Genomic DNA, 25,843 nt, shown 5'->3' with positions numbered 1-25,843 from the left:
TTAAGATATTTTTGTTGAAATCCGATGGCTCCGTGAGGCCTACATAGGGAGCAATGACATTTCCTCTCTCAAGATCCATAAAGGTACTAAAAACATATTTAAATCAGTTCATGTGAGTACAGTAGTTCAATATTAATATTATAAAGCGGCGAGAATATTTTTGGTGCGCCAAAAAAAACTAAATAACGACTTATTTAGTGATGGCTGATTTCAAAACACTGCTTCAGGAAGATTCGGAGCGTTATGAATCAGCGTGTCGAATTATGATTCGGATCGCGTGTCAAACCGCCAAACTGCTGAAATCACGTGTCTTTGGCGCTCCGAGCCGCTGATTCGACACGCTGATTCATAACGCTCCGAAGCTTCCTGACGCAGTGTTTTGAAATCGGCCGTCACTATATAAGTCGTTATTTTGGGGTTTTTTTTGGCGCACCAAAAATATTCTCGTCGCTTTATAATATTAATATTGAACCACTGTACTCACATGAACTGATTTAAATATGTTTTTAGTACATTAATGGATCTTGAGAGAGGAAATGTCATTGCTCCCTATGGAGGCCTCACGGAGCAATCGGATTTCAACAAAAATATCTGAATTTGCGTTCCGAAGATTAATGAAGCTCGTGGAACGGCATGAGGGTGAGTAATAAATGACAGAATTTTCATTTTTGGGTAAACTAACCCTTTAAATCCTGTTGGAGACCTTACTGTATGAAGATATTAACTTTTTTATTTTTGGCATTTTTTCTAATGATTATATTACTGTTTTATTTAATAGTTATAAGAATTATTGTTTCTAAATGACTGAATGTAGTCAATAGTTGATGGAAGTGACTAGCATTAGACTCCTGAAATACAAACAACTGTCTGTGCTGCTTCCACTTTGAGTTCATTTTGCCTTTTTTAGTTAATTCACTTGCATGACAGAACAATGAGGTGAATTTTGTGCAGCAACCTGCAATACAAAGCTTCATGTCATATTTATGACCCTGTACAGGCTTCTGCTGCCTTTGAGTGTCTGCACTATTCTCTGAGAATGAATTAATCATAGAATTAAGACTCAGACCTGTTTTGTCTTTTCTTTTGATTTTTCACTTAATATATAATGCTTTAAATTTCCCATCACATCAGAAGTAGCGTATTATAACTTGACACAAATCAACAAATCTAAGCGGCCCTGTATTTATTCAGTTTATTCAGCATAACTGGCAGTGATTATCTGAACACTGGTCATATAAATAAAGTGTTTCCCTTCTGTGCTTTTGTGACATTTTTATTGTTGTAAAGATGGTTTAATGACATGCAATGCTACAATTTCTATACAGGCTGTTCAAAGCACAGCACACTATAACTTGTTCAAAATTAACAAAAATTTAAATAATGAGTCAATACATCATCAATCCTTCTTCCATAACATGCTTTTGTCTCACCCATGGTAAACCTATTATAAGTGTTTATATTTTAGACCTGGTTTTCGCAGGAAATTGCGATTATTAATTATGAATAAAGTAATCTCAATGACAAGCCGCAGCCATGAAAAGAATTTTTGATCTTGCACTGTAAAACGAATTGCACTGAAAATGAATTGTAAGGTCGCAGTTGCACATACCGTGTATGGGGAGGGTTGACTAATCAGACGAAAGGGGCGTGTAAAGAGGTGTCCGCGCACCTCTTGCATTTGGTTTTGTCACACCACAAGCTGTCACTGTGGCCTCAAAGCTTTGCCCTTGCCACTTTGAGCTCGACTGCTTTGTCTGAGGTAAAACACGCCCCCCTCATTACCATACGGACAAAGAAATGTAGAAATAAATTAATGTGGAAATAAATAAATGTATAAACAAACAAATGAAAAAAATAAATGTGGAAAAAATACATTTATACATAAATAAAGAAATAAAAGTGGAAATACACATTTATTTGTATATGTATTTATTTATTTATTTATTTATTATTTCAGCTTTGGCATTCCATACCTCTAACAGAGTTGATTGTAAAGCATTATCTATTGTCATATTCCACACAGTCATGCAGAGTCAAAGCACAACCAAGACAATGTTCTTGTGCAAAATGCATGTAGTTTTGTTTTTCAACCACTAGAGGGCCAAAAGTTGCATAGTGTACCTTTAAATTAGACACTGGTTGTCACATGAATTTTTTTTTTTTTTTGATAACGTGGGGCAGATTATCAGTCATTTTTATTATAAATTTCTAGAAAATTGCTGCAGTTTTGCAACAATTCTTAAATATTTTCCAAAGTGGTCTATTAGCTGTATAAATAGTTTCTTGATCAAGGTCTACCAGGACAATCTTGGCTCAAGTCATTGTCCAGCTAATCTATCATCTTGTAAATAAATGATCAGCATGGTCCAACAATAAACCATGTAAAACCTGCAACCATTAAAAGAATAATATGTTAGCTACAATGTAATAATCTAATGTTTTTTTTGCTAAAGAGCAACTACATTTAGTTTGTTAGGAAATATCTATTATATGACACGTCCCACTTTACCCTCCCAAAACCGTTGCCACAATTTGTCCTCACTGGAATTTTTGAAATAGTTAAACCCATTAATTAGGGGGTGTCCACATACTTCTGGCCTTTAGTGAACTTATAATTATTGGAGAGGACAGGAATCAGGATTTCTTCAGGACTTTATTGGGGAAAAAAACAACGATAGAAGGACAGAGGCAATTTACTTCTCAATAAATGGTATAGATTATATTGTATAATGCTAATATTCAAGGTCCAGAAAGGTAAATCTCCTGAAATAAGGTCTGCGGTTAAAAAAGCCTCTAAATATTTTCACGTTTTGATCTATGACATAAAACACGCCAGTTATAACCTGCTTGTGATTTTTTAAACCTTTATTGTGTCTTAAAAACGGCAGTTGCTAACGAATTGCTAAAAGGGACTACTACCTTTGGCGGGGACTTTAGGCGTCATCATGACGAACAGGACATTTGGACAGCATTTCTCATGAAAAAGTGGATAAGTATTCATACACAGCGCAGATCACAATCAGCGAGCATGTTTTTAAATGAAGTTGTTTTCTAAATAAAGTGTGAGGAAGTTTGGTGGTGGTGACGTTGATCCGCGATCATGGTGTGCTGTAGTCCGTTTATAGCCTACTGTTAGCTTTTTATATCTGACGACTTTATTTAGGCTTCAAAATGTATAAATGTTGTGTTTACTTGTAAAGATTATCTTGATAGACAAAACGTGTAAGTGTCATAACCCTTTGTTAAACACAGAGCTTATTTTTTGCGATTTTCCAAAAGTCTATGGGAAAAATGCATAGGCTTTCGATCGAGGGAACCCGTGCGCCACTAACTTCCGGGTTGGCCTACAAAAACACGTCATCTCTGAGGTACTCTATTCAAGTTGGTTTTTGTTCGTGATATATTTCACACATTTTATGTCATGTTATGTTTAAAGTCCCCCTGAAATCAAAATTTAAGTTTTTTAGCTTTTAGTATGAATATGTCTAGTCTTAGGATTTGAATAAGCTGGTGTGTTCCAAAACAATGACAAAATTCGCATTTAGGAGATATAAGCATTCAAAACTTACAGTCTCTCCCTTCCGCTAAAATGGATCATGAATTTTCATGACATCACATCGCACTTCAGCTTCTCATCAAATTTTCTGTCCAATCAAATGCTCTCTAGAATCTGAAGGCCCGCCCCCTCCTACACTATCAACAGACACTGAAGCTGCAGCTGAAATCTGTCATTTTTTTCACACATTTACTAGTTTCTACATGGTGAATGGCACATAGTGCACTATATAGGGGATAGGGAACGATTCAGACAGTGTAAATATGCTTTCCTTTGACGCAAACGAAGTCCGTTTTCGCGTATAACGTGAACCGCCACAGAGCGAGCACAGTCTGCTCTGGAGCACAGAGCGGATCGTATGGATGAATCGGCTCAGACCACGAAAGGTATCGGACCCATTTAAATTCTGCACAGAATGCTGTATTTTAAAGTGATATAGAGGAGATTAGGAGGAGAAACAGTTAGATATTAAAAGAAAACAGAGGTTTTACTGAGTTTAACGGCTCTGGCCGAGCTGTGATATAAACGAAACGCTATTGGCTATTTTAAAAAAAGGGGCGGGGCTGTACGATATATCACCCTGTCTTACTGTTTCAGTTGAAATTACGTCAACACACTGAATAATGCTGCGCGTTCCTAGACACTTCAGCGGGCCTTTAAATATGTTTCGTGAACACTTGCGCATGTGCGTTGAGTTGACGCACGAGTCTGAACACAACACGCATGCCTTGTGAAGCCTTGTGAACACACGTTGCAGATCAATATTTTTGTAAGTAAAGTGGTAAATTGTGGTTTTTTTCGCAAACAAAGCACTTGCGTTGCTTCAGAACTGAGGTTAAACCACTGGAGTCACACTTTAATGATGTCTTTACTACCTTTCTGGACCTTGAAAGTGGAGGGACAGAAACCTCTCAGACTTCATCAAAAATATCTTAATTTGTGTTCTGATGAACGAAGGTCTTACGACATGATTAATAACAGAATTTTCATTTTTGGGTGAACTAACCCTTTAAGGTTCTTCTGTTAAACTAATAAGTACTTAGTAATATTAAATAACATTTTCTTACTTTATAATTAGGGTTTGGTTTAGCTTGTAATTATGCATAATTTACTGTTGTTACTATAGTAAGTATACATGTTAGGGACACTAAAATAAAGTGTTTCCTAACAACAGTAGGCTCATAAATAAACAAAAAAAAAATGCACAAGATTATAATATAATATAAACACATGTAGTTTCCGAGTCGTGTTTTTAGAGCTTCAAAATAAATCCATATTATCACAGCTGCACAAAAATGGCAATTCACACGCCGTTCAAACTACAAATACCAGCATGCAACAGAACAAAACATTGCCTCCCCCTCGACTCCTCAGCATGGCTTTTTGGCACTCCCCAGCGGGGGATTGGTGCTGAAAGGCTTCATTGTGTCGGGGATTGAATGGGGGAGTTTGCGTTTTGTCGAAGTCCGTCTGTTATCATCCACACAGCGCGGATTAACTGGCCTGCCCGAGTCCGAGCCATGCGCGTTATCATGCCGCAAACCTCCAGCGGTGCATTTATTGTGCATGATACAGATAAATGCGCCCAGCTTCAGACCCGCTGCCGTTGAGTGAGCGATGCTCAACAGCTCCGAAAATATGAGCGGAGGGCCCGACAGATACGGATTAACAATGTAGGGATGCTATTGTCGAAGTCTCTCATCTGATACAGAGCTCTGCGGGTTTGCATCGATGGAGAGGGCGTCTAGTCACCTATAAAAGCCTGCTTATCTTTTTTGGGTTGCTTTTTACCTCTTTATTACATTTTGGAGCTGAATACGTTTTTCGAACGGGTTTACCGTCGCTGGGCATCAGACAAAAAACATGGGGAACGCTGAAAGTATGGATGCTCAGCTCACAGATTTCAGGGCGAGGGGCAACAAACCCCCTAAACTGCCCATGCCGGACCCGGCCGAACTGGAGGAGAGATTTGCAATCGCACTGGTAATTTTCACTTCTATCCTGAAAGGCATATCGATGTAATTGTATCATGTGCACAACTAGTATGGAAGCTGGCAGCCCACGCCAGCACACACGCCTCTATTGTGTGCGGTTGGCAGTGTGCAATGCTTTGATGCTGTTTGCGCGTGCATGTTAGCTACTAATTGCAGGCGCGCGGCCCTTTATTGTGGAATCCTTTGGGTTTTTCATCTGTTTTAGCGTCATCAGAACTGTGCGCTTCTTTCATATTGCGGTGATTATGCTTTGATGCATGATTCAAGGAGTCTGTCCTTAATCCAGTCATCGCAGCGTGCTCCTGTAGGCCACTGTATTCCCTGCATTTGCTTTTAAATAGGATTGTTTTTAGGTGCTTGGACTAAGAACCTGCGTGGCATGAAAAGTAATCGCACTTATTTAGATATAGATAGAGCTACAATGTCAGTATGGTCTTGCTGGGTTGATATTTCAGCCATTGGCACGACCTGTCTGATTGTTGTCTGTGATGGGGTCTGAAATGCATCAGTTTGTCATGAACGGCTCTTCAAGATAATGCTATCAATCCTGTGATATAATTCTCTCATCAAGATCCAGCTTGCAGTCTATTAAAATTACATTTGGAGTGCGTGGTACAAATTTCCCCCCAGAGACCCTAAATTTCCCCTCAGAGATCAATAAAGTGCATCTATCTCTGTATTGTATCTTGACCTGTTTTCCTATTAATATTTGCTGGTCCTGTTCATGTGATTTGATTAATGTGACTACCCAAAACCGCATTCTTCTGAGAAGCTTTACATGTGAAGTTCTCAAGGGTCTTTAATCAATGCACTTAGAATAGATCATCTGTTAGTTATCTCCCTGATTTGATTTTCACATCGTCTTCCAAACAGACACATGTCATTTGCTTACATTAGAGAGCTGCTCTCAGAACAGTCAAGATCTAATCAGTGCATGGAGAATCCAATCTGCAAATCAGCATAACCGCTTCATGCCATGTGTGCAGCATCATGCATGTGTGTGGGCATGTCTGTTTGTGTCTGTGAGAGGAGAAATGGAGCGGGGGGAGTGAATGCAAATCGGTAAATGCTGCCTCGTTTTCACAGATTTGCATCACAAATTGTGTCCCAACAGAGTTGGCTTTTCCAGCCCAAGTCTCTTCACCCTCTTCCACATGTTGGGCATTGCTCTTGTGTTTTCATTTGACGCTTTGATTTCTGCTGGAATCAGAGCTATTCTCTCATTAATCATTTAATTGAATTTGGGCTTGGCTTATTATTCCCTAATAGAAGAACAGAAAGTAAAAAGAAAAAAAAGACATGATGAACTTACACTGTTTTCAGTTGGTTATCTTTGATGGACTCATATTAATTTAAATGTAATTTAAATTCATGCAATTAATTAAGGTGATTCTATCCATCCGTTATATTACTTAATATTTGTACTAAATTATCATATGGACCAAGTGTGTAACATACATGTAATAACCACTATGGAGACATTTTTATCTAAATTTCATGGTGGATAGAAAATATAGGGGCTTTCGCACCGGAGGAACTTTTTCATATAGTTCCTATTAAGGTTGTCAAAAGTTACGATGTTGGTACTGAAATTTGAAAAATGTGACAATACAAGCATTTCCCCTAGCATTTTGAGCACTGTTAAGCGGAATCTTAAATACCTGTGATTGGCCATTGTGTTCACACACTCAACAGATATGTCTGTGATTGGGTACAATGATCAACACATGTTGTAAATGGACATATTTGACTCTCTTCACTGAGTGCTTACAGAGATAAGAGCTTACAGGAGCGTTTTAAAGCAGGCGTCTATCAGTGGATATATTGGGGTTCCGCTGATAGATGCCTGCTTTCATAATTGTTGATCGTTGTAGCCAATCACAGACATATCTGTTGAGCACGTAAACAGAATGACCAATTAGAGGTTTTTAAGAAACTGATCAACAGCGCTCAAAATGCTAGGGGAATGCTGGTATCGTCACATTTTTAATTTCAGTACTGAAGTCGGTACTTTAGACAACCCTAGTTCATATAACTATTGGCAGAAGCACCAGCTTTTTGGCGTCTTCGCACCACAGGAACTGGGAATGATTTTAGTTATTTTGGGAGACTAAATTAGCTTCTACTTCAGAGTAGGGTCTAACCCAGCAGTTGACGTAAATGTACGTTGATTGTCTGAGTGCATGCCATACAAAACACAGGAACGCATCATTTTTTAAAAGCCGTGTAAACACACAGTTTACATATGGAAAACAGCGATAGATGGACCTAAGCCGAAGCCCAGGCTCTTCTCACGGCATCCTCCAGTTGTTGACATTGTTGAATGCTGCGTTTAAATCATCCCGCTGTCTGCCGGCTTACGTCACTTCAGAGTTAGTCTCGCGTAGCCAGACCTTCAGACTGACTGCAGAAGATCTGGACTCTATCGCAGTTTTCATTGGCCAAGAACCGCCCAAGAGGACATTTGACTGACATGTAACGCAACCAATTCACAGTTGTTTAGGGGCGTGAAATGTAAAGTCGATGTCCCTGCAATAACAGACCCGCGTACATCTAATAAATTATTCGTTTTTAAGAACATTGTTTAAGTTTACTGCAACAATGGAGCCGTGAACTTCACATACTTTGAAAATCCAGCGTTTAGTTGATCCTGGTAAGCGCTCATTGTCACAGTTGTAAACATGACAGCGTTCTTCTTCCATGAGAGGGTTTGGCGTCACAGCGTTTGTTTCCAGGCGAACAGTTAAAGAACAGGACGCACCCGTCTCCTGGACATCCTGTGGAATTCAACCAACCAGATGACGACTTCGAAAATCCTGAAATGTTTAGAGTTAAGTGTGCCATATGCATCAGATGTTCAGCCAACGGTCTGTAGGCGTGACGTCTAAGGCTGAGACTACTTCAGAGTTCCTACTGGCGGTGTGAGTGCAACCAGGAAAATGGCCCTAGGGAAAAATTTAGTTCTCGGGGGAACGCCCTAGTGGCTAGTTCCTATAACTCACTCTCATACTGGGCTTCTTTTCCAAAATCTACATGTCTTAAGAAGGCACTGGCATTTTGATTAAATTCTTTTTCTTATGCTCATGATATTCTGTATGAAGCTGCAGAGGAGAATGTGGCTGTTCTGAAGATATTTAAGCAGTTTAGACTGAAACCAGTTTCAAAGTTGGGCCAGAGAATTGGATGAAATAGTAAATGGGTTATCCACTGCTGGTGACTTGGTGTTTTTGAACAACCTGTAAAGAAAAGTCCATGGAGTCTCAGGAATTTCAAAAACTAGCTGTTTAGCTTTTCATCACTCGTGTTTTTGATGAACATGGTATGCAAAGAATGACTTCACATGCATGATAAAGAAGAATGTAACTCTTCTCTCTTTCTTCCTCAGAACTCTATGAACCTTCCTCCGGATAAAGTGAGGCTCCTTAGACAGTATGACAATGAAAAAAAATGGGAGCTGATATGTGATCAGGTGAGAGAGTTTGTTTGCATGCTTTCTGCAATGAGTCTCTAAAAAGCCAGAAAGCAATTTTACAGAACTGCTATATAACCATATCTTAATAGTCAGAGCTTGTTACAAAAGTTTTTTTTTTCTTTTTATAGAAAATTGTAGTCTTCATTATACCAAATATTAACCCTATAAAGCCTGGCTCATATTTGATACGCCACTTTCTATGGCCTCTAAATTATCAACATGATCAAAACTTTGCTGAAAAACCTGTTATACACGAACCACATGCCATCTGTTGTGTGATTGATGTTAGCAAGTTTTTTTTTTTGTTTTTTTGTATAACTCTTAAAATGTCCTTTTTCAGGTTGTGGTACGCTTGTTTTTTTCTTTGCTGTGAAATCTTTACAGATTTTTTTTTAAGCTAAACTGATTTTTTTTATAAGAATAAGTTTTATATTGTTAGTAATTTTTCAAGATAAACACTTAATGGACTGAAGCAACTAAGGTTTACTTGATTATCCATACTTACATTTTTTGAATGTGAGTATCAAATACAGTGGCGTAACTTTGTTTAAAAAAGTGGGTGGGACAAGAGTGGGGCGGGGCAATAACAATCGCAGAAAAAAAATAACATTACAATGTCCAGAAATCAATTCTGAGTAGTACATTAAGTTTAATTTATCAACATAGAAGTCATGTTTACTATAATCTACTATAATACAATATATTGCCAGTCCCTATATTCTTCACGTCAGTGAATAAATACATAGATTGGCATGAAATGCTTGTGTGGTGGTAGAACTTTTGTTAAGCATGTCAAAGAGGTTCTGGGACCTAATCTGATCTATATATATTTTTTTTTTCTCATTAAAACCAAAGATGTACATCAGTGATTGTATGTTAAGAGCATGGACATGTTTGTGTGCATTTTGTTTTGTTATTTCACCAGAACAAATAGAGTCTCCGCAACAGCGTAAAAAGCGCCAAGAGAGCACAGCTGATAATGGCTGCAACAAACGCTCAGCAAGATTTCAAAAACAACAGTGCCAGATTGCCTCTTATTTAACTAACGAACAAAATGAATGCTCTGCCAGTCAGCTGGAGAGGTTTCATTTGTATTAGGCACATCTGTGCCACGAGATGTTTCAAAAAGAGGTGGGGACAATATTGACCCTGGCAAAAAGGGGCGGGGACATGTCCCATCTGCAAATTACGCCTATGATCAATTATGATACATCAAGCTCTTGAGGAACGTTTATTTGTACATTTGCCCCCCACAAATAAAAACTACAGAGCTTTTTGATCATTTGAATCCATCTTACAAAGACATTATTGGGAGATATAGAGTGAAAACTGATGTTTATGTGCATTTCATGAAAGTAGTCTGCTATACTTATAAAGATCTCATTGATTTACATTACAAGCTATCAGAATTTCATCTTACTTTTTTGGCCTTTATAAATCAGAAAATGCACCAAATTGCCAATTTTTGAATCTGAATAAAATTTAAGTGCTTTTCTTCCTCAAATATGAGCTTCATATTCTCCTATATCAGACTATATGAGCCATAAAAGCCTGATGTATCAAATATGATACTCAACAAAAAGAAAAATGCATATTTTTTTTTACATTTTGTCTGAGTGTTCAATAAACACTATTAAAATAAATTTTAAAAAATGAAATTGGACCTTTATTTCAGGCTTTACATGGTTAATACTTCAAAATCTAAAAATGACAGCTTGTGTGCATGACTGCCTAAACCCCCTTTGACTTAAAAATATTGGTAACACTTTAGGGTCCAATTCTCACTATTAACTAGTTGTTTATTGGCATGCATATTACTAGGATATTGGCTGTTTATTAGTGCTTATAAAGCAGATATTAATGCCTTATTCTGCATGATCATATTCTACATCCCTTAAACCTACCCCATGCCTAAACTTAACTACCTTACTAACTATTAATAAGCAGTAATTAGGAGTTTATTGAGTCAAAGGTCGTAGATAATAGTCAGTAAACAGTGAGAATTGGATCTTAAGTGTGACCAAAATATTATAATATAATGTCTATAGTATAATGTCAAAGTTCCAGTTACTGTGTATACAGTGTTCACTGTAATATTGTAATGTTTGGTATTTTTAATGTGATATTGATATCACGAGAACCTCTGTGGAAAGACCTTTTTTAGTCTTACCAAGTGCTCTGTTGTGGTTTCTTGGGTTTTTATTCAGTGGAAAAAAAGACAAGAGACACTTGTGATCTGGTCAGCCGATTATATAAACAACCACTGGACTATATTTGAGATCTCTTGTTTCTCTTCCCATATCCTCACTATGGGACTATTTTCAAGGAGACCCCTTTAAACTTTGTAGTTGTTAGCATACTTTACTGTAAGAATGATATATCTATGACGGAAAGCATATTTAATTGTCCGTCAGTGTTTGTAAAGTTGGTTAAATGTCATTTTTGTTGTATTTCCTGTAAGTCTGTAACACTTTAAATTGATCCAAGCTGAAAATGAGTGCAGATATATAATCATCCTGAAGTGTATATACACAGAGGATAGTTCCTTTATCATTACAGCACCACTAAGTAAACAGATTCTTTATTAATACATTCTCTCTACATCCACCCTATCATGTCACCATGGCTACACTGACGTAAGAGGAGAGCATGGCTGACTCTGGAAATGTATGTTGAGGTGAAAGCGTGTGAAATGCCTGCTGTCTAAATAATGAATGATCATATCTCGGTGATTGCCATGATGATTTCAAGACTGAAATGTGGTTCAGAAGTGATTGGGTGAAAGTGAGACTCTGAATGATTGGGAATTAGATCAGAGGATAACTGAACAGAAGAGGAGGTTTGCTTAGTAAATGTTTTATGTTGAAGTTGGGGAGGGGTTTGAACTTGCTTCAAGAGGAGTGTTAAATATAAATAATAGAAACATGGAATCATTTGTGTGTCTAACAGGAGCGCTTCCAAGTGAAGAATCCTCCCCATACATACATCCAGAAGCTCAGAAGCTTTCTGGACCCTGCCGTCACCAGGAAGGTGAGTTACACACGCTGCCTCTATGACTTTTCATCTGCCATATTAATAGACCACTAAGATTTAAAGATCTAGGCCTGGTATCCAAAAGTTGTAGATTCAAACTCTGCAAGAGGTGATCATCATTGTGCACTTGCAGTTTTTGAGGAAACTGCAGATAGCTTGTATGACTTGTGAGTGTAAAGATGCCTTAAATGAATAATGTATGCAAATAAATCAGTATATGCAGAAGGGCAATAGCTACAAAGAGAAATGTCTCCTGCATATTTTACAGCTGCATCTAAGTAATGGAAGAAACCCCAACCTCTTAATTTTAATGTCTCCTCTAGAAGTTCTTAATGAATTTAAAAGGGAACGTACACACTGCAGCTTAATTCGGTTGTCACAAGCGAATTAACTCCTGAAAAAGGCAAGTAGCGACAACCGCATTTACAAAAATTCAATGCAGTGTGTACAGAACTGAACCGAACCAAAAAACTAGTTGATAATGACGTATTTTAAATGTTTCTCTCTTCTGTATACGCAGTGCAAGAAATCATAGGGAAAGAGGTATGAGCCTTGACTCCAGTTGCATAAACGTAGCTATTATGACCAACTAGTTAGTTAGGGGAAATCAGTCTTACTTACCTAGTAGGACTGGGTGATTTTTACGATTTTTTTTTTTTTTTTTTTTCAATTAATTCTAATTTAATGTTTTGCCATGATTTTATTAGTTTTAAATCGAGAAAATGCAGTTTTGAATAAAATGTTAGCAAACGTTACAATTAGACATGTTGACCATTCAGCAATGATAACAGTTAAGACAAGAAAATGGTCTGACCACATGATGGCGCGCCTGATTAACCGCTCTCGTGTGAAGTAGAACCATAGACTGTAAAAAAATATGGACGTAGTGTCCGTGACATCACCTGTAGGTTTCTGAAGAGCATTTTTGAAGCCTAAAGTGGACCATCGCCATCTTGGCAGCGTGTCAGCGTGCGTCACTACCGGATAACTAAAAATGGGCAAAGAGGCGGGACATGGTTGGAACTGAGGTGCCTGGTTGCTGAAACCATGCCCGCCTAGCACGACGTGACCAAGTTAGCTCAGGCTAAGGATCTTTCTATCTATCTTAGATACTATATAAAATATTAATAAAGTTATATAATTATATAATACGGTGTCTGTTTTAAAAAATATAGATGCTCCAGCAACAGTAATATTGTAATTTGTGTCGGGTGTGCAAATGACAACACGCAAAATCAAAACAGGACTTCATACCTTTGTAATAAAAATAGCGATCCGATCGCAAGGTGATCCGTCGCACTTGGGTAAAATGTCCATGAGCACCCACTGAAAAACATCCAACAGCACTTTTTGTCCACAAAAGCGTTAATTCCATGAAATATTGATATATTGTCCATTGTTTGCATCACATTTCTTGTGAACGATCTGCTCTCCATCATCGTTCTTCAAGAAATTATGCAATCTGAGCAGCGTTTATGTTGTAAAACTGTATACGATCATTGGACTCTCACAAACAAATGAGCCCGCTTCCAAAGTGTAATTTTTCAAAATAGTGCAGCAAGCAGAGCTGTCGGATTTTGTGGTGTCTTGAGAGGCATATTCTCCAGCCATTGTCATTGTAGTAAATCTGATGGACAAAACTTTTAGCCAGTGCAAGACGATCCAACAACATGTGTTCTGTTTATCTTCCGCATGTGTGCACATGTACACAGACGCACATCTGCCTCGACCATTAACCGCACAGCAAGCCATAATATTTGGCATAGAACCCATCACTAGTCTTAAGTGGCTGTTCACTCAGAAATGCATTATTGCGTCGAAGAAAAAAAAAAAAAAAAAAAAAACGAGACGCAGTGGAAAAGGAAAAAAGCAAATTTATTAGATGTGATTTGAAGTTTTTTTTTTTTTTTACTTGAGCTCCACGTTTTTGTAATGCAGTTTCATGGGTGAGAACCAAAGACTATAGATATATCTATAAGTTTGCGTCTTTTGCAGCGTCTTACCTATGAAACGGCATTCTAAAAACATGGCGGTAAAGTTAAAAAAAAAAGTTCAGCACGCGTTCAGCACCATTCCCTTGAAAGGGACACTGCAAAAGACGCGAGACACGAATGCAAACCAAATGCAAACCAATACAACCACCAAACATAAAAACAATTGTGAAGAAAAAAAAAATAGCGCAATGGAATGTAAAAACTGTAAAGAACTACTACATGTTTGATATTTCAAGTTTGCATGATGGTGACTGAAAGGCTGAAATGTGCAGATATTTTCTGTTTTTACAAAGCATTTGCTGTTAATAATAGCCTATTACTGGAGTTATTTATTGCTATTATTTTTTGGCTAAGAAATATTTAGCTTTTTATTTTATATTATTTCTGAGTATAAAGGATATCGTATATTTAAGATAAGTTTGTACAATATTTGCCTTCATGCATATTTTCTGGAAAAATATTAAACTAATAAGTCATTTGTTTACATTCACACCATGTTGATCACTTCAGGTGTGGTGCACTTGGAATAGAACTTTTTTTAACCAGATTGTTAATAAGGAGAATTTTACTTGAATCATATTGTTGTTGCTTTTTTAAGTTGACTAGTTAAACATTAAAAAAATCGTAGTTAATAGTGAATATCTGTTCTCCAAACTAAAGTGTGACCAACCAAAATATTACGACCCACACTTGCCCACTTTAATAACTCCATAAACTTGCTTTATGGACCACACTCAAACAACAAGCCCCAAAGCACTTATAATAAGAGGCACATCTCAACACATTAAGAGAGCGCACTACAAAGCAGCCTTCCAAGCATAAAACACGACACCTCTTCGGAGCTTTAGTTAAGTTTGCAGAACATAATCAGTCTTTGGTCACTGTAATATTAATTACCATGAGACACCAGAACATTCCTATGGTTAGGATGGTGTCAATCATCACAATTTATACCTGCCTATTTTAAATGTTTGAAAGTCCATAAGGGTCACATCTAACCTTATATGCAAATTGTTTCACACTGCGACTGGTTTTTGCAACTGTCCACCCAAGTTAAGTACATATTTGCTCAGAAATGGACATCTCTTCCTATTTCTTTACAGAAGTTTAGGAGGCGAGTTCAGGAGTCAACTCAGGTGCTCAGAGAGCTGGAGATATCTCTTAGGACCAATCACATCGGGTGAGTCCAGTGAATTAAGTTCATTTCAGACCTGTGAAAGGTTTCTTTTGAGGCATTCAGTCGGAAAAAGATTATTAAATGTTTTGTTCTTTACTTAGGTGGGTGAGAGAGTTTCTCAATGAGGAGAATAAAGGGCTTGATGTGCTGGTGGAGTACCTGTCTTTTGCCCAGTATGCTGTCACGTAAGTAGTCCTTTTTCTTGTCAATCTTAATTTTTGAGTAAGTCTTTACTGCTGTTTTTTGTTTTCTTTTAACTTTTTATGTTTGGTTTAACCTTACTACTACTTGCCATCTCAGAACAGCTTGAAATTGGTAGGGGTTGTCACAACAGTCGACTGTTGTTGCTGAAATCATGTCACCTCACTGCTGGGTCACAGTTGCTTCTGACAAATGAAAGGGGGTGATGAATTAAATAAGTGCCTCATTTAGCTGTGACAGTGGGTTTGATGGATGGGAATGTGTATTTTGAGATTAGTGTGAAAGCAAAATCAAATACAATTACAGTAATTTCAGCATCTTGTGATATGATTGTTTAGTTTTAAAATGCCATGTCAGCTTAAAAAGTACTTATAAAAGTTAATTTTGCCACATAGTATTTTTCATAATATTTACCAGTTAATAAGTAGTTAAATGCAATATTGCTGAAGTTCAAGTGTGGGTTGATGCTGAGCCAGGGTTGGATCCGGGCATGACAGGGTCTACTGAAACTCGGCATGGGTGTCCACATACTCTAGACTATCTGTTTAGCCAGGCTTATATTTAAATCCCCATAGTCCACTTCTAATCCTGCTGCATTTATTCTGTAGGCTGGGAACTATTGATCCTTTCTTTATTAGAAGCACTACTTCCATTTCTTAGGATAGTGTTTCTCAACTCCGGACCAACCTCCCAGAATGTTTTAGATGTCTCCCTATTCAACACTAAGAACCTGATGAGTTGAATCAGGTGTTTTAATTAGTCAGACATCAAAAACACTACCTATGTTTAAACGGACACCTTTTGTTTCAGCCAGAGATCATGAAATCATTCCGATTGATGAGTCTGGACATAGCGTTTACATGAATGCTAAATAAAGAGATCGGGTTGATGTGCACACATATACGTGACAAGCTTGAAATAGGATTTGATCTTTTGACATTTGTACACTGCACAAATATACAGAGTTTCCCGCAGTTGTCGCAAACCAACCATCCTCTTTTTCTTTCTTTTTAAAAGCAGACTTTTATTTATCTATTTCGGGTCCTAATTGACCGTTCGCAAAGACCTGTCCCCTATAGTTACTGTTGCTATGTCCGTCAAGCCGTGCCGCTCTCACATTGTGGAGCAAAGAGGATACTGACAATGCGTCAACAGACAAGACAGAGCAGGTTACTTTTGATATGAAACAAAGTCTCAAATGTTGTAATTTTTAAAGAAATTTAAACAATAAATACCATTTTGTGGCTCTTTAATGTGTCGCGACAGATCGCTGTAGCGCCTCAGTTCAAGCAGCTTGTGAACCGGGATTCCTACTAGTTAATTTATAGCACCAAATAAACATGAATGAACATCAGAAGGAATGTTGTTTCAACCGCAGAAAGACATCAGTACACACCATTTTTCAGGTTCAAGTCCACCAACGTTCTACTAACTCCCCTGACTGCTTTGTCGGACAAAACAGTGGATTCGGCGTTATGATTGGTTAGATCGTCTGTCAATCAAACTCCCGGCGAAGGGTCAATTAGGAGATTACGAGCACATGAACCTTTGTGTTGTGCTGCTTATATTTATAAAGCAGTAAAAATGCCCATTCCTGTGCACAAAAGGCGTCTGTGGATGAGTGTTCGAAGAAAGGACTGGTGCGACAAGGTTGTCCTGCACCACTTCACAGACAATGAGTTGGAGGATTTTAGATTGACATGACAGTCATTTATGACACTATATTCAACGGCAACAGCCACTTGTTCCGTGTGTCATGCCATTACGCCATTTCTGTCATTGCACATGTGCAGAACTTTCCTGTTTTCAGTTTTCAGTCCGATAAAATGTTTAAATGTTCTCGAATGGATTAGAAAAGGTTTAACTTTTACCTTCCAAATGAAATTCAAATAATTTGGTCAGTTTATTCCAATTGACGTGGTTACATGTGACTTATTTTTATTTTTTTATTCCGACTGTGCTACTAGTCCAGTTACAAACAGGGGTCCATGTAAACACAGCTACTGTGGTAAGTTACCTCGACTGGAGCTGAGAAACACTGTCCCAAGTTTTAGGAGAAGAAAAGAAATTGAAGTAATGTTAGTGCTGTTCAAAGGGCCAGTTGCATAAACATAATCACTATGTTAAGACTGTCTTAAGAACTGTCTGACCAACTAGCAGTTAACCCAGGGGTAATCAATCTTACTTTTTGTATTCGAGTTAGACCGATCTACCTTTCTATACTACTGACTTTAAAAAGTTATGACCAGTCTTGAAAAAAAATTAGATGACTAACTTTGATTCAAATTATAAAAGAGTGATTAAAAACCACTCTTTTGACCAGCCTTGACCAGCCTTAAGCATCCTTTTGGCATTCACGGACAGGTCTGGTTTAGCTCCAACCTACTGTGTGTGTGTGTGTGTGTGGGTGTGTGTGTACGTAAAAGAACAACTGTCAAAACAGTGGTAAAGTATGGTGTGCCTCAAGGTTCTATTTTAGGACCATTGATGTTTTCCTTGTATATGCCCCCTTCGAGTGATATTACCAGTGAAATACAGCCAATTTTGGAAGAGAAAAGTCATTTATTACCTTGACAGGTAACAAATAACTCCATTAACTAAGTATAATTTCTCAACAGGAAGTTGTGGGGACACAAATTTTGTAGAAGTTTTGACATAAACCGAGATGAAATATAGACTGTGTGTTGATAATGCTTTAAACAACACTCTTATTCTCTCTCAGGTTTGATGGAGATGTAACAGAGAGCACCACAGGTGAGATTTCCGTAGAGACCCCCTGGAGCAGGTCTATAGAAGATCTCCATGGTGATAGTAATCTACCATCACCGGTTAGCGGCAGCAGCATACCACGATCCACACGGCACTCCTTAAGGTAGACGAACACAATCAAACGCATCTGTGTTCATTTTGAAAATTGGAAAAGATTTTTATAAGACAGCCCTTAACGTTTTATTGCTATCTCAGGTCTAATACTCTGCCCAGTCGCAGAACTCTGAAGAACTCCCGTTTGGTGTGTAAAAAAGATGATGTTCATGTGTGCATCATGTGTCTCAGAGCTATTATGAACTACCAGGTAAGCAGATGATGAAAGAATTAAAATTTTGTTTTGTTCAGCTGGTTTTTCAACTTTATTTGAATTTCTTTTTGTTTTTCCCTTGTCTATATCACACACTCTTTGTCTGAAGTATGGCTTCAACATGGTCATGTCCCACCCCCATGCTGTCAATGAAATTGCTCTGAGCCTTAACAACAAAAATCCCAGGTAACACCACACACACACACATCAGTATGGTTTCTCTTAAAGGGTTAGTCATTCCAAAAATGAAAATTCTGTCATTAATTACTCACCCTCATGTCGTTCCACACCCGTAAGACCTTCGTTCATCTTCGGAACACAAATTAAGATATTTTTGATAAAATCCGATGGCTCAGTGAGGCCTGCATTGACAGCAAGACAACTGACACTTTCAAATGCCCAGAAAGCTACTAAAGACATATTTAAAACAGTTCATGTGACTACAGTGGTCCAACCTTAATGTTATGAAGCGACGAGAATACTTTTTGTGCGGCAAACAAACAAAATAATGACTTTAGGACAATATCTAGTGATGGGCGATTTCAAAACACTGCTTCATGAAGCTTTACGAATCTTTTGTTTTGAATCAGTGGTTCGGAACGCGTATCAAACTGCCAAAGTCACGCCCCCCAGTGGTGAACCACTGAAATTTCCAAACACTTATCACATTACAAAGCCTCTTTTACTGAAATCACGTGACTTTGGCGCTCCGAACCACTGATTCGAAACAAAAGATTCGTAAAGCTTCATGAAGCAGTGTTTTGAAATCGCCCATCACTAGATATTGTCCTAAAGTCGTTATTTTGTTTGTTTGCCGCACAAAAAGTATTCTCGTCGCTTCATAACATTAAGGTTGATCCACTGTAGTCACATGAACTGTTTTAAATATGTCTTTAGTAGCTTTCTGGGCATTGAAAGTGTTAATTATCTTGCTGTCAATGGAGGTCTCACTGAGCCATCGGATTTTATGAAAAATATCTTAATTTGTGTTCTGAAGATGAATGAAGGTCTTACGGGTGTGGATTGACATGAAGGTGAGTAATTAATGACAAATTTCATTTTTGGGTGAACTAACCCTTTAACCAGTATATATTTGAAGACTTCTTCATTGCCTTCCAGTTTGTGTGTTTAAACCTCTCAAATGGTTGATGAGAACTCTCTTATCTGTCAAGGCTTTCATCCAAACCGTTAAGCTATTACATTTGATCAAAGACCTTTTTTGGAAGGGGTGTTCTTTGGAAACTTTAGCTATAAATAGATGAATTGTCTGTCATTTGTGCTGATTAAGGTCAATAGGAGATAACGGTTTGTAACTGAGACTATTCCCAAAGGCTATGATACAGAATCTTTCAAAGCCGTTAAACAAAACTTTTATGAATAGTCCCTTGTTTAGGTGGGATAATTCCTCTGTAATTTGCCAACCGTAAAACCAATAGGATCACTTGACCTGCTTCTTGGAGATTTCTTGATTGATTGTATTTGGAATCTTTAATTTTTCCTCAGAATGTTTTATCAAAGTTTGTAGCACAATGTATTTTGTGCAGCCAGGTTTAGTTTCTTGATGTAAGTGTCCTTTTGTCTTCGCTGTGCAGGACCAAAGCCCTGGTTCTGGAGCTTCTAGCTGCTGTGTGTTTGGTCAGAGGAGGACATGAGATCATCCTTGCTGCTTTTGACCATTTCAAAGAGGTAAGAAAGGATATTCTACCATAATTCATGCATTCCATTTATTTCACTCTGATGCGCATTCAAATTGTTGTTGTTTTTTTTTTTCATAATAACTGTAGCCATCAAATTTTTATGCTTAGTAATACTGATATTGCATTGAATAATTTCTTTATGTCTCAAAATTGGCTGTAAAATAATGAATCAATTATTCTGAAACATTTTATGTAGTTAATGCATTCCGTTTATTTTAAAGTAGTGCTGTCGAAATTAGCACGGTTATGCATGCAATTAAAGTAAAAAATATTTAACGCAATTAACGCAGCATCTGTTTTTCCATCATAATTTGGCTAGCGTTACATTATATGATCATGCTCTTATTCACGTAAATGCTTTTAAACCGTTTAAGCGCCACAAGACAAACGAGAACGCGCTGTCTGTGAATGTCGTGTCATGTGACACACACGACTCTGTGCACAGAAAGACGCGCACCAGCATCGAGTTCTCTTTCGCGCTTGAACAAACAATAACACACAGAATTATGCCAAAATGCCCATTTTGTCGAGTATCCTCATAAAAGCAGTCTTAAATGAGTTAATAATGTCTTAAATTAACTTAAAGAGTCGTGGCAGCGGCAGCTCTTAAAGTGACAGCAGCCTAATAAACCAGTTGCTGTGAAGTCTGTCATTAATGTTCATCAAAGAACAAAGATAACAGAGAAAAATTGTAGCTTTAATAAGGATTAATCTATATTTAATTTATAATTTATGCAGTGAAGACTGTAAAGTGTTTGATAACTTTATTCAATTTCTGTCTGTTAGACAGATAGGAAAGCCACAGGTAAATATAACTTTTATTATAATGGGTTTATGTGAAGATTGTTTTAAGTTCACTTACATTAAAAGTTATTAAAATTTAAAGGTTTTTTTTTGTTGTTGTTGAAATTGATAGCTTTCATTTATACTGTAATGTTGAATGCCTATAATTAATGTTTCATAGAGACATCAGTAGCAGTATTAGTATCAGTGATACTGGCCTTCATTCATAAAAAGTTGCCATTAAACAAATATTTAAAATATACTGTCTAAGTTGTTTCTACATTTATTTGGAGAGTAACTTTGAAATTATTACAATATAAAAATATTAAAAACCCAAATATTTTTAATCGTGATTAATAATTTTGAGAGTAACTGTAAAAAAATTATAATATGAAAATATTAAAAACTCAAATAATTTTAATCGTGAATTTTAATTCATTTTTTAATCGATTGATAGCACTATTTTAAAGTAAAGAAAACAAAATAATGTTTAATTATTGGGTTTGACAGCAGCAAAAATAAACATTCACAAACAGCACAGGAAATGCAATAATGAAAATCTGCAATAATCAATAAAATGATCTAATCTTGCATATGTTTTCACTCATGGGTGATATTTTCATTGTTAAGCTTCAATAATTGCATTTCAAAATAAAAACAAAGGAAATTACTACGCATTCATTATAAAATTAACATTATAGATATTTAATTAATCATATGTTTTAACACAGAACTTCTACAAAACTATTCAAAAGAACAAACTGTCAGAATTTAAAATGTGCAATGTTGTTTCCTGTGTGTTATTAAAATATAACTTATATCTTTTGTGTTTCTCAGGTCTGCTCTGAATCCCAAAGGTTTGAGAAATTGATGGAACACTTCAAAAATGAAGACAACAATATTGATTTCATGGTGGGTCTATATTACAGAGTCCTTCCTCTGTCCTCTGGAGTGCCTTTTAAACTGACATGCTCTCATCATCATTCCCTGTTCGTGACTCAGGTGGCGTGCATGCAGTTCATCAATATTGTGGTGCACTCAGTAGAGGACATGAACTTCAGAGTTCACCTCCAGTACGACTTCACCAAGCTTGCTTTGGATGACTATCTAGAGGTATGAAACTGTTCAAAGTATATTCTCTTTACGCTCACTCAGAAACTCATGTCCGCGGTCTCTGGGGTGTGTTTTTGTGCACAGAGGCTGAAGCACACTGAGAGTGATAAACTCAAAGTGCAGATCCAGGCATACTTGGATAACCTGTTTGATGTGGGGACGCTCCTAGAAGACGCAGAGACCAAAAACGCTGCCCTTGAACGTGTGGAGGAACTGGAGGAGAATCTCTCGCATGTGAGCGAAAGCACAAACACCATCCTTTTCTCTTTCTCTTTTCTAGAACCGATTCTTCATTTACATGAATTGAGTCATGACATGAGTTCATTTTTGTTTTTTAACCCTTGTGCATCCTTATGGACTTTTTTTATTTTTTTAGTTATATATATATATATATACACAGAGAAAAACTGCAAATCACAAATCCAACCACTGTGTGTACCAGTGGAGCTTTGCTGGCATCTAATGGGGAAAGTTTGGTACTGCGCCCAAACAAAATCTTACTGAAAGCTCATTTTTTGAGATATCAACCTTAAATTTGGAACACAACTTGTTTAGATTTATGGCTTTGATTTTCTAGCAGTTTTAGAGTTCAACATGTTTCATAAAATATATATTTTATATAAAATATTGTTCATACATTAAATCATTTTCATAAACTTAAACCTCCTATAACTTTTTTCTTATTTCACTTTTTAAACGTTTTTTACTTCAACAATAATCAGCCAAGGGTCTTCTTTAAAATGAGACCAAACTTAAGTCTGTGCTCCCCAAGATTTTTATAAAGTTTTTGGACATTTTTGTACTCAATGGACCTATATGTAACTTTTTTTTAATTGACACACAAGGGTTAAGTCTTCTAACTTTAGCTGAACTTCATAATTTTCAGCACAGTTTATTTACACAGTTAATAACACTGTTCTTATCTGAATGCTGCAGCATCTTTCCCCTATCTCATTCTGTCGATTTTTCATGTTGGCAGATGGCCGACAAACTCTTAGAAACAGAGAATGAGGCCATGTCTAAAATCGTGGAGCTTGAGAAGCAGTTGATGCAGAAGAACAAAGAGTTGGATACCGTCCGGGTCAGTATCACACCACCAGTTTAGATCTCATCAAATGGTTTATAACAACCTGTCATCATTATACTACATTTTACTTTTGCAAAAAAAAAAAAAAAATTGAATAATATGAAACAATAAGATGATCAGGGCCTTTCAATTTAACTCATTCATTTAGTACAAATGAGTGTTAGTTTAGTATTATTTATGTACTATTATAGTATTTATTAGGGAGTGAACGACTTCAGATTTTTTTTTTTAAGTCAACATTTATGTGCTTAATGTCAAGTTGATGTAGACTAGTCACTGACGACATCATTAATGAACAAATAAGTCTCGAACGTGGGTTGCGTTGTGCACAGCTATGGCATATGACACAGCGCTGCCCACAAGGCTATTGCTCCTACATAACAGCTCATTTCAATCAGTTTTATTTTGATCAATTGCACATAATTTGATTGTAATTTATAATTGATTGACACTTTGAGAACTTCTATAAATAATGTGACTATGGTAACTTAATTACATTGGATGATCTAATGCATTTTTTTTGTCAAATGCTTAATTACTCTGTTTGTGTGTCTGTGTGCACATGCACTCCAGGCTGTGTACCGGGACGCCAGCTCACAAGTTCACACGCTCCGGCGGATAGTTCGTGAGAAGGACGAGACTATTCAGAGGCAGTCCACGCTAGAGAAGAAAATCCATGAGCTAGAGCGCCGAGGCAGTCTCCAGATCCAGGTGAGGGGTGAGGGAGATGGGGAAGGAGACGTGTCTCCGCTGCCGTCACCACCTCAGCCCATGGCTCTTTCTCCCTGCCCTGATGCCATGGCCCTGGCCGGAGCCTGTGCTGGTGCAGCCTACAGCTCTGGCAGCACATCCCAGACAGGCACCCTTCGAGCAATGGCCACACCTCCTCCTCCTCCCCCTCCACCACCTCCAATGGCAAGTTCCTCCGGTGAGTAATGGTTCAGAGCACTAAAGATGATTAAGATTAAAGGGTTAGTTCACCCAAAAATGAAAATTCTGTCATTAATTACTCACCCTCATATCGTTCCACACCCTGTAAGACCTTCGTTCATCTTCAGAACACAAATTAAGATATTTTTGATGAAATCCGCAAGGTATATGACTCGTCCATAGACAGCAATATAATCAACACTTTTAAGGTCCAGAAAGGTCCACAGTAAAATCATATTACCAGGTTTTTACTGTGAGCAATGTGTTTGCAGCCAGTGATTCAACAGAGTGGGCCAACAGACATTTTTAAAAAAAATAGTGTTTGTGGGCGCAATTGTTTAAAGACACGTTGAGTAGAAATGTGTAAATATCCAAACCAATTATCAGTCAGTCTCTTATAAATAGTGCATGTCTTTGTTACATGTCGTAAGCTTGTAAGCGTGCTCAAGCTTGTTGCCTTCAATTAATTATTTTATTGTTAGCGGCAAACTCTGTCTCTTCTTTTCCTGCAGTTCCTAATGGGCCATCGGCAGCTCTCGCACCTCCGCCACCGCCGCCGCCTCCACCTCCTCCACCACCACCTCCTCCTCCCCCACCTCCACCTCCTGGGCATTCTATTGAGATCTCTGCTCCCTTACCCCCACCTCCCCCTCCCTGTGCTCCTCCTCTCCCAGGCAGCGGGACGCCCACTGTCATATTCAACTCTGGCTTGACAGGTATGTGTGTTTGTGTACGTGAGTGTTTCAGTGTGGATGTCATTGCAGATTTATGATTTTTTTTTTTTTTTTTTTTTGTTGCCTGTTTTTATATCCTTTTTAGTTACACTAAGGTTCCATTCATTAACGTTAATTAATGCATCATTAAAGCATGTATTAATTTGGTCACACTTTAAATTAGGGTCCAGTTCTCACTATTAACTGACAATTAAATATGACTTTTGCCTCATTAAACTCCTAATTATTCCTTATTAATAGTTAGTAACGAAGTTAAGTTTAGTTATTGGGTTAAGGGATGTAGAACATGATCATACAGATTAAGGCATTAATATGTGCTTTATAAGCACTAATAAACAGCCAATATTCTAGTAATATGCATGCTAATAAGCAGCTAGTTAATAGTGAGAATTGGACCCAAACTAAAGTGTTACCAATAATCTTTGTTAATGTAAAAATATAACTGCTCATTGTTAGTTTGTGTCAGCTCAGGTCCATTAAATAATATTAACAGATACAAATTTTGATTTTAATAATGTATTAGTTAATGTTAAAATTAGCAGTAACTGAGATAAATTAATGATCTAAAGTATTTTTCATTGTTACTACTGTTAGTATTGTCATGTGTTACCTAATGTTGTTTACAAATGGAACCTTATTGTAAAGTGTTACCATTTTGTTCCGTAAAGGATTATTTCACTTCAGAATTAAAATTACCTGATAATTTACTCACCCCCATGTCATCCAAGATGTTTGTTTTTCTTTCATTAGTCGAAAAGAAATTAAGGTTTTTGAGGAAAACATTCCAGGATTTTTCTCCATATAGTGGACTTCACTGGGGTTCAACGGGTTGAAGGTCCAAATGTCAGTTTCAGTGCAGCTTCAAAGAGCTCTACATGATCCCAGACGAGGAATAAGGGTCTCATCCAGTGAAAAGATCGGTCATTTTCTAAAAAAAATAAAAATGTATATACTTTTTTTAACCACAAATGCTCGTCTTGCACTGCTCTATGATGC

General features: G+C 37.3%; 1 protein-coding gene across 4 annotated transcripts in view; it reads left to right on the top strand.

Moving 5' to 3' along the window:
• Positions 1–4,928: 4,928 nt before the first annotated feature.
• The window catches only part of fmnl2b (formin-like 2b), a 35,077-nt gene continuing 14,162 nt past the window's right edge, over positions 4,929–25,843 (top strand). For 2 of the 4 annotated variants that reach the window (XM_051897473.1, XM_051897470.1), the window contains exons 1-15: positions 4,930–5,539; positions 8,936–9,019; positions 11,972–12,052; positions 15,153–15,229; positions 15,328–15,411; positions 18,150–18,299; positions 18,392–18,500; positions 18,613–18,689; positions 20,096–20,189; positions 21,821–21,895; positions 21,986–22,096; positions 22,181–22,330; positions 23,076–23,177; positions 23,757–24,111; positions 24,626–24,829. In XM_051897473.1, coding sequence (XP_051753433.1) covers positions 5,420–5,539; positions 8,936–9,019; positions 11,972–12,052; positions 15,153–15,229; positions 15,328–15,411; positions 18,150–18,299; positions 18,392–18,500; positions 18,613–18,689; positions 20,096–20,189; positions 21,821–21,895; positions 21,986–22,096; positions 22,181–22,330; positions 23,076–23,177; positions 23,757–24,111; positions 24,626–24,829 — 1,873 coding nt within the window. In that variant the 5' untranslated portion in view covers positions 4,930–5,419. Of the gene's footprint in view, positions 5,540–8,935; positions 9,020–11,971; positions 12,053–15,152; positions 15,230–15,327; positions 15,412–18,149; positions 18,300–18,391; positions 18,501–18,612; positions 18,690–20,095; positions 20,190–21,820; positions 21,896–21,985; positions 22,097–22,180; positions 22,331–23,075; positions 23,178–23,756; positions 24,112–24,625; positions 24,830–25,843 lie in introns of all 4 variants that reach the window. The other 2 variants (XM_051897472.1, XM_051897471.1) reach the window with 2 other exon arrangements.

This window comes from Ctenopharyngodon idella, chromosome 6 (genome assembly GCF_019924925.1).
Source record: "Ctenopharyngodon idella isolate HZGC_01 chromosome 6, HZGC01, whole genome shotgun sequence".
Classification (NCBI taxonomy): domain Eukaryota; kingdom Metazoa; phylum Chordata; class Actinopteri; order Cypriniformes; family Xenocyprididae; genus Ctenopharyngodon; species Ctenopharyngodon idella.
Note: the sequence above shows the minus strand (reverse complement) of the source record. Positions and strands in the feature narration are given on the sequence as shown.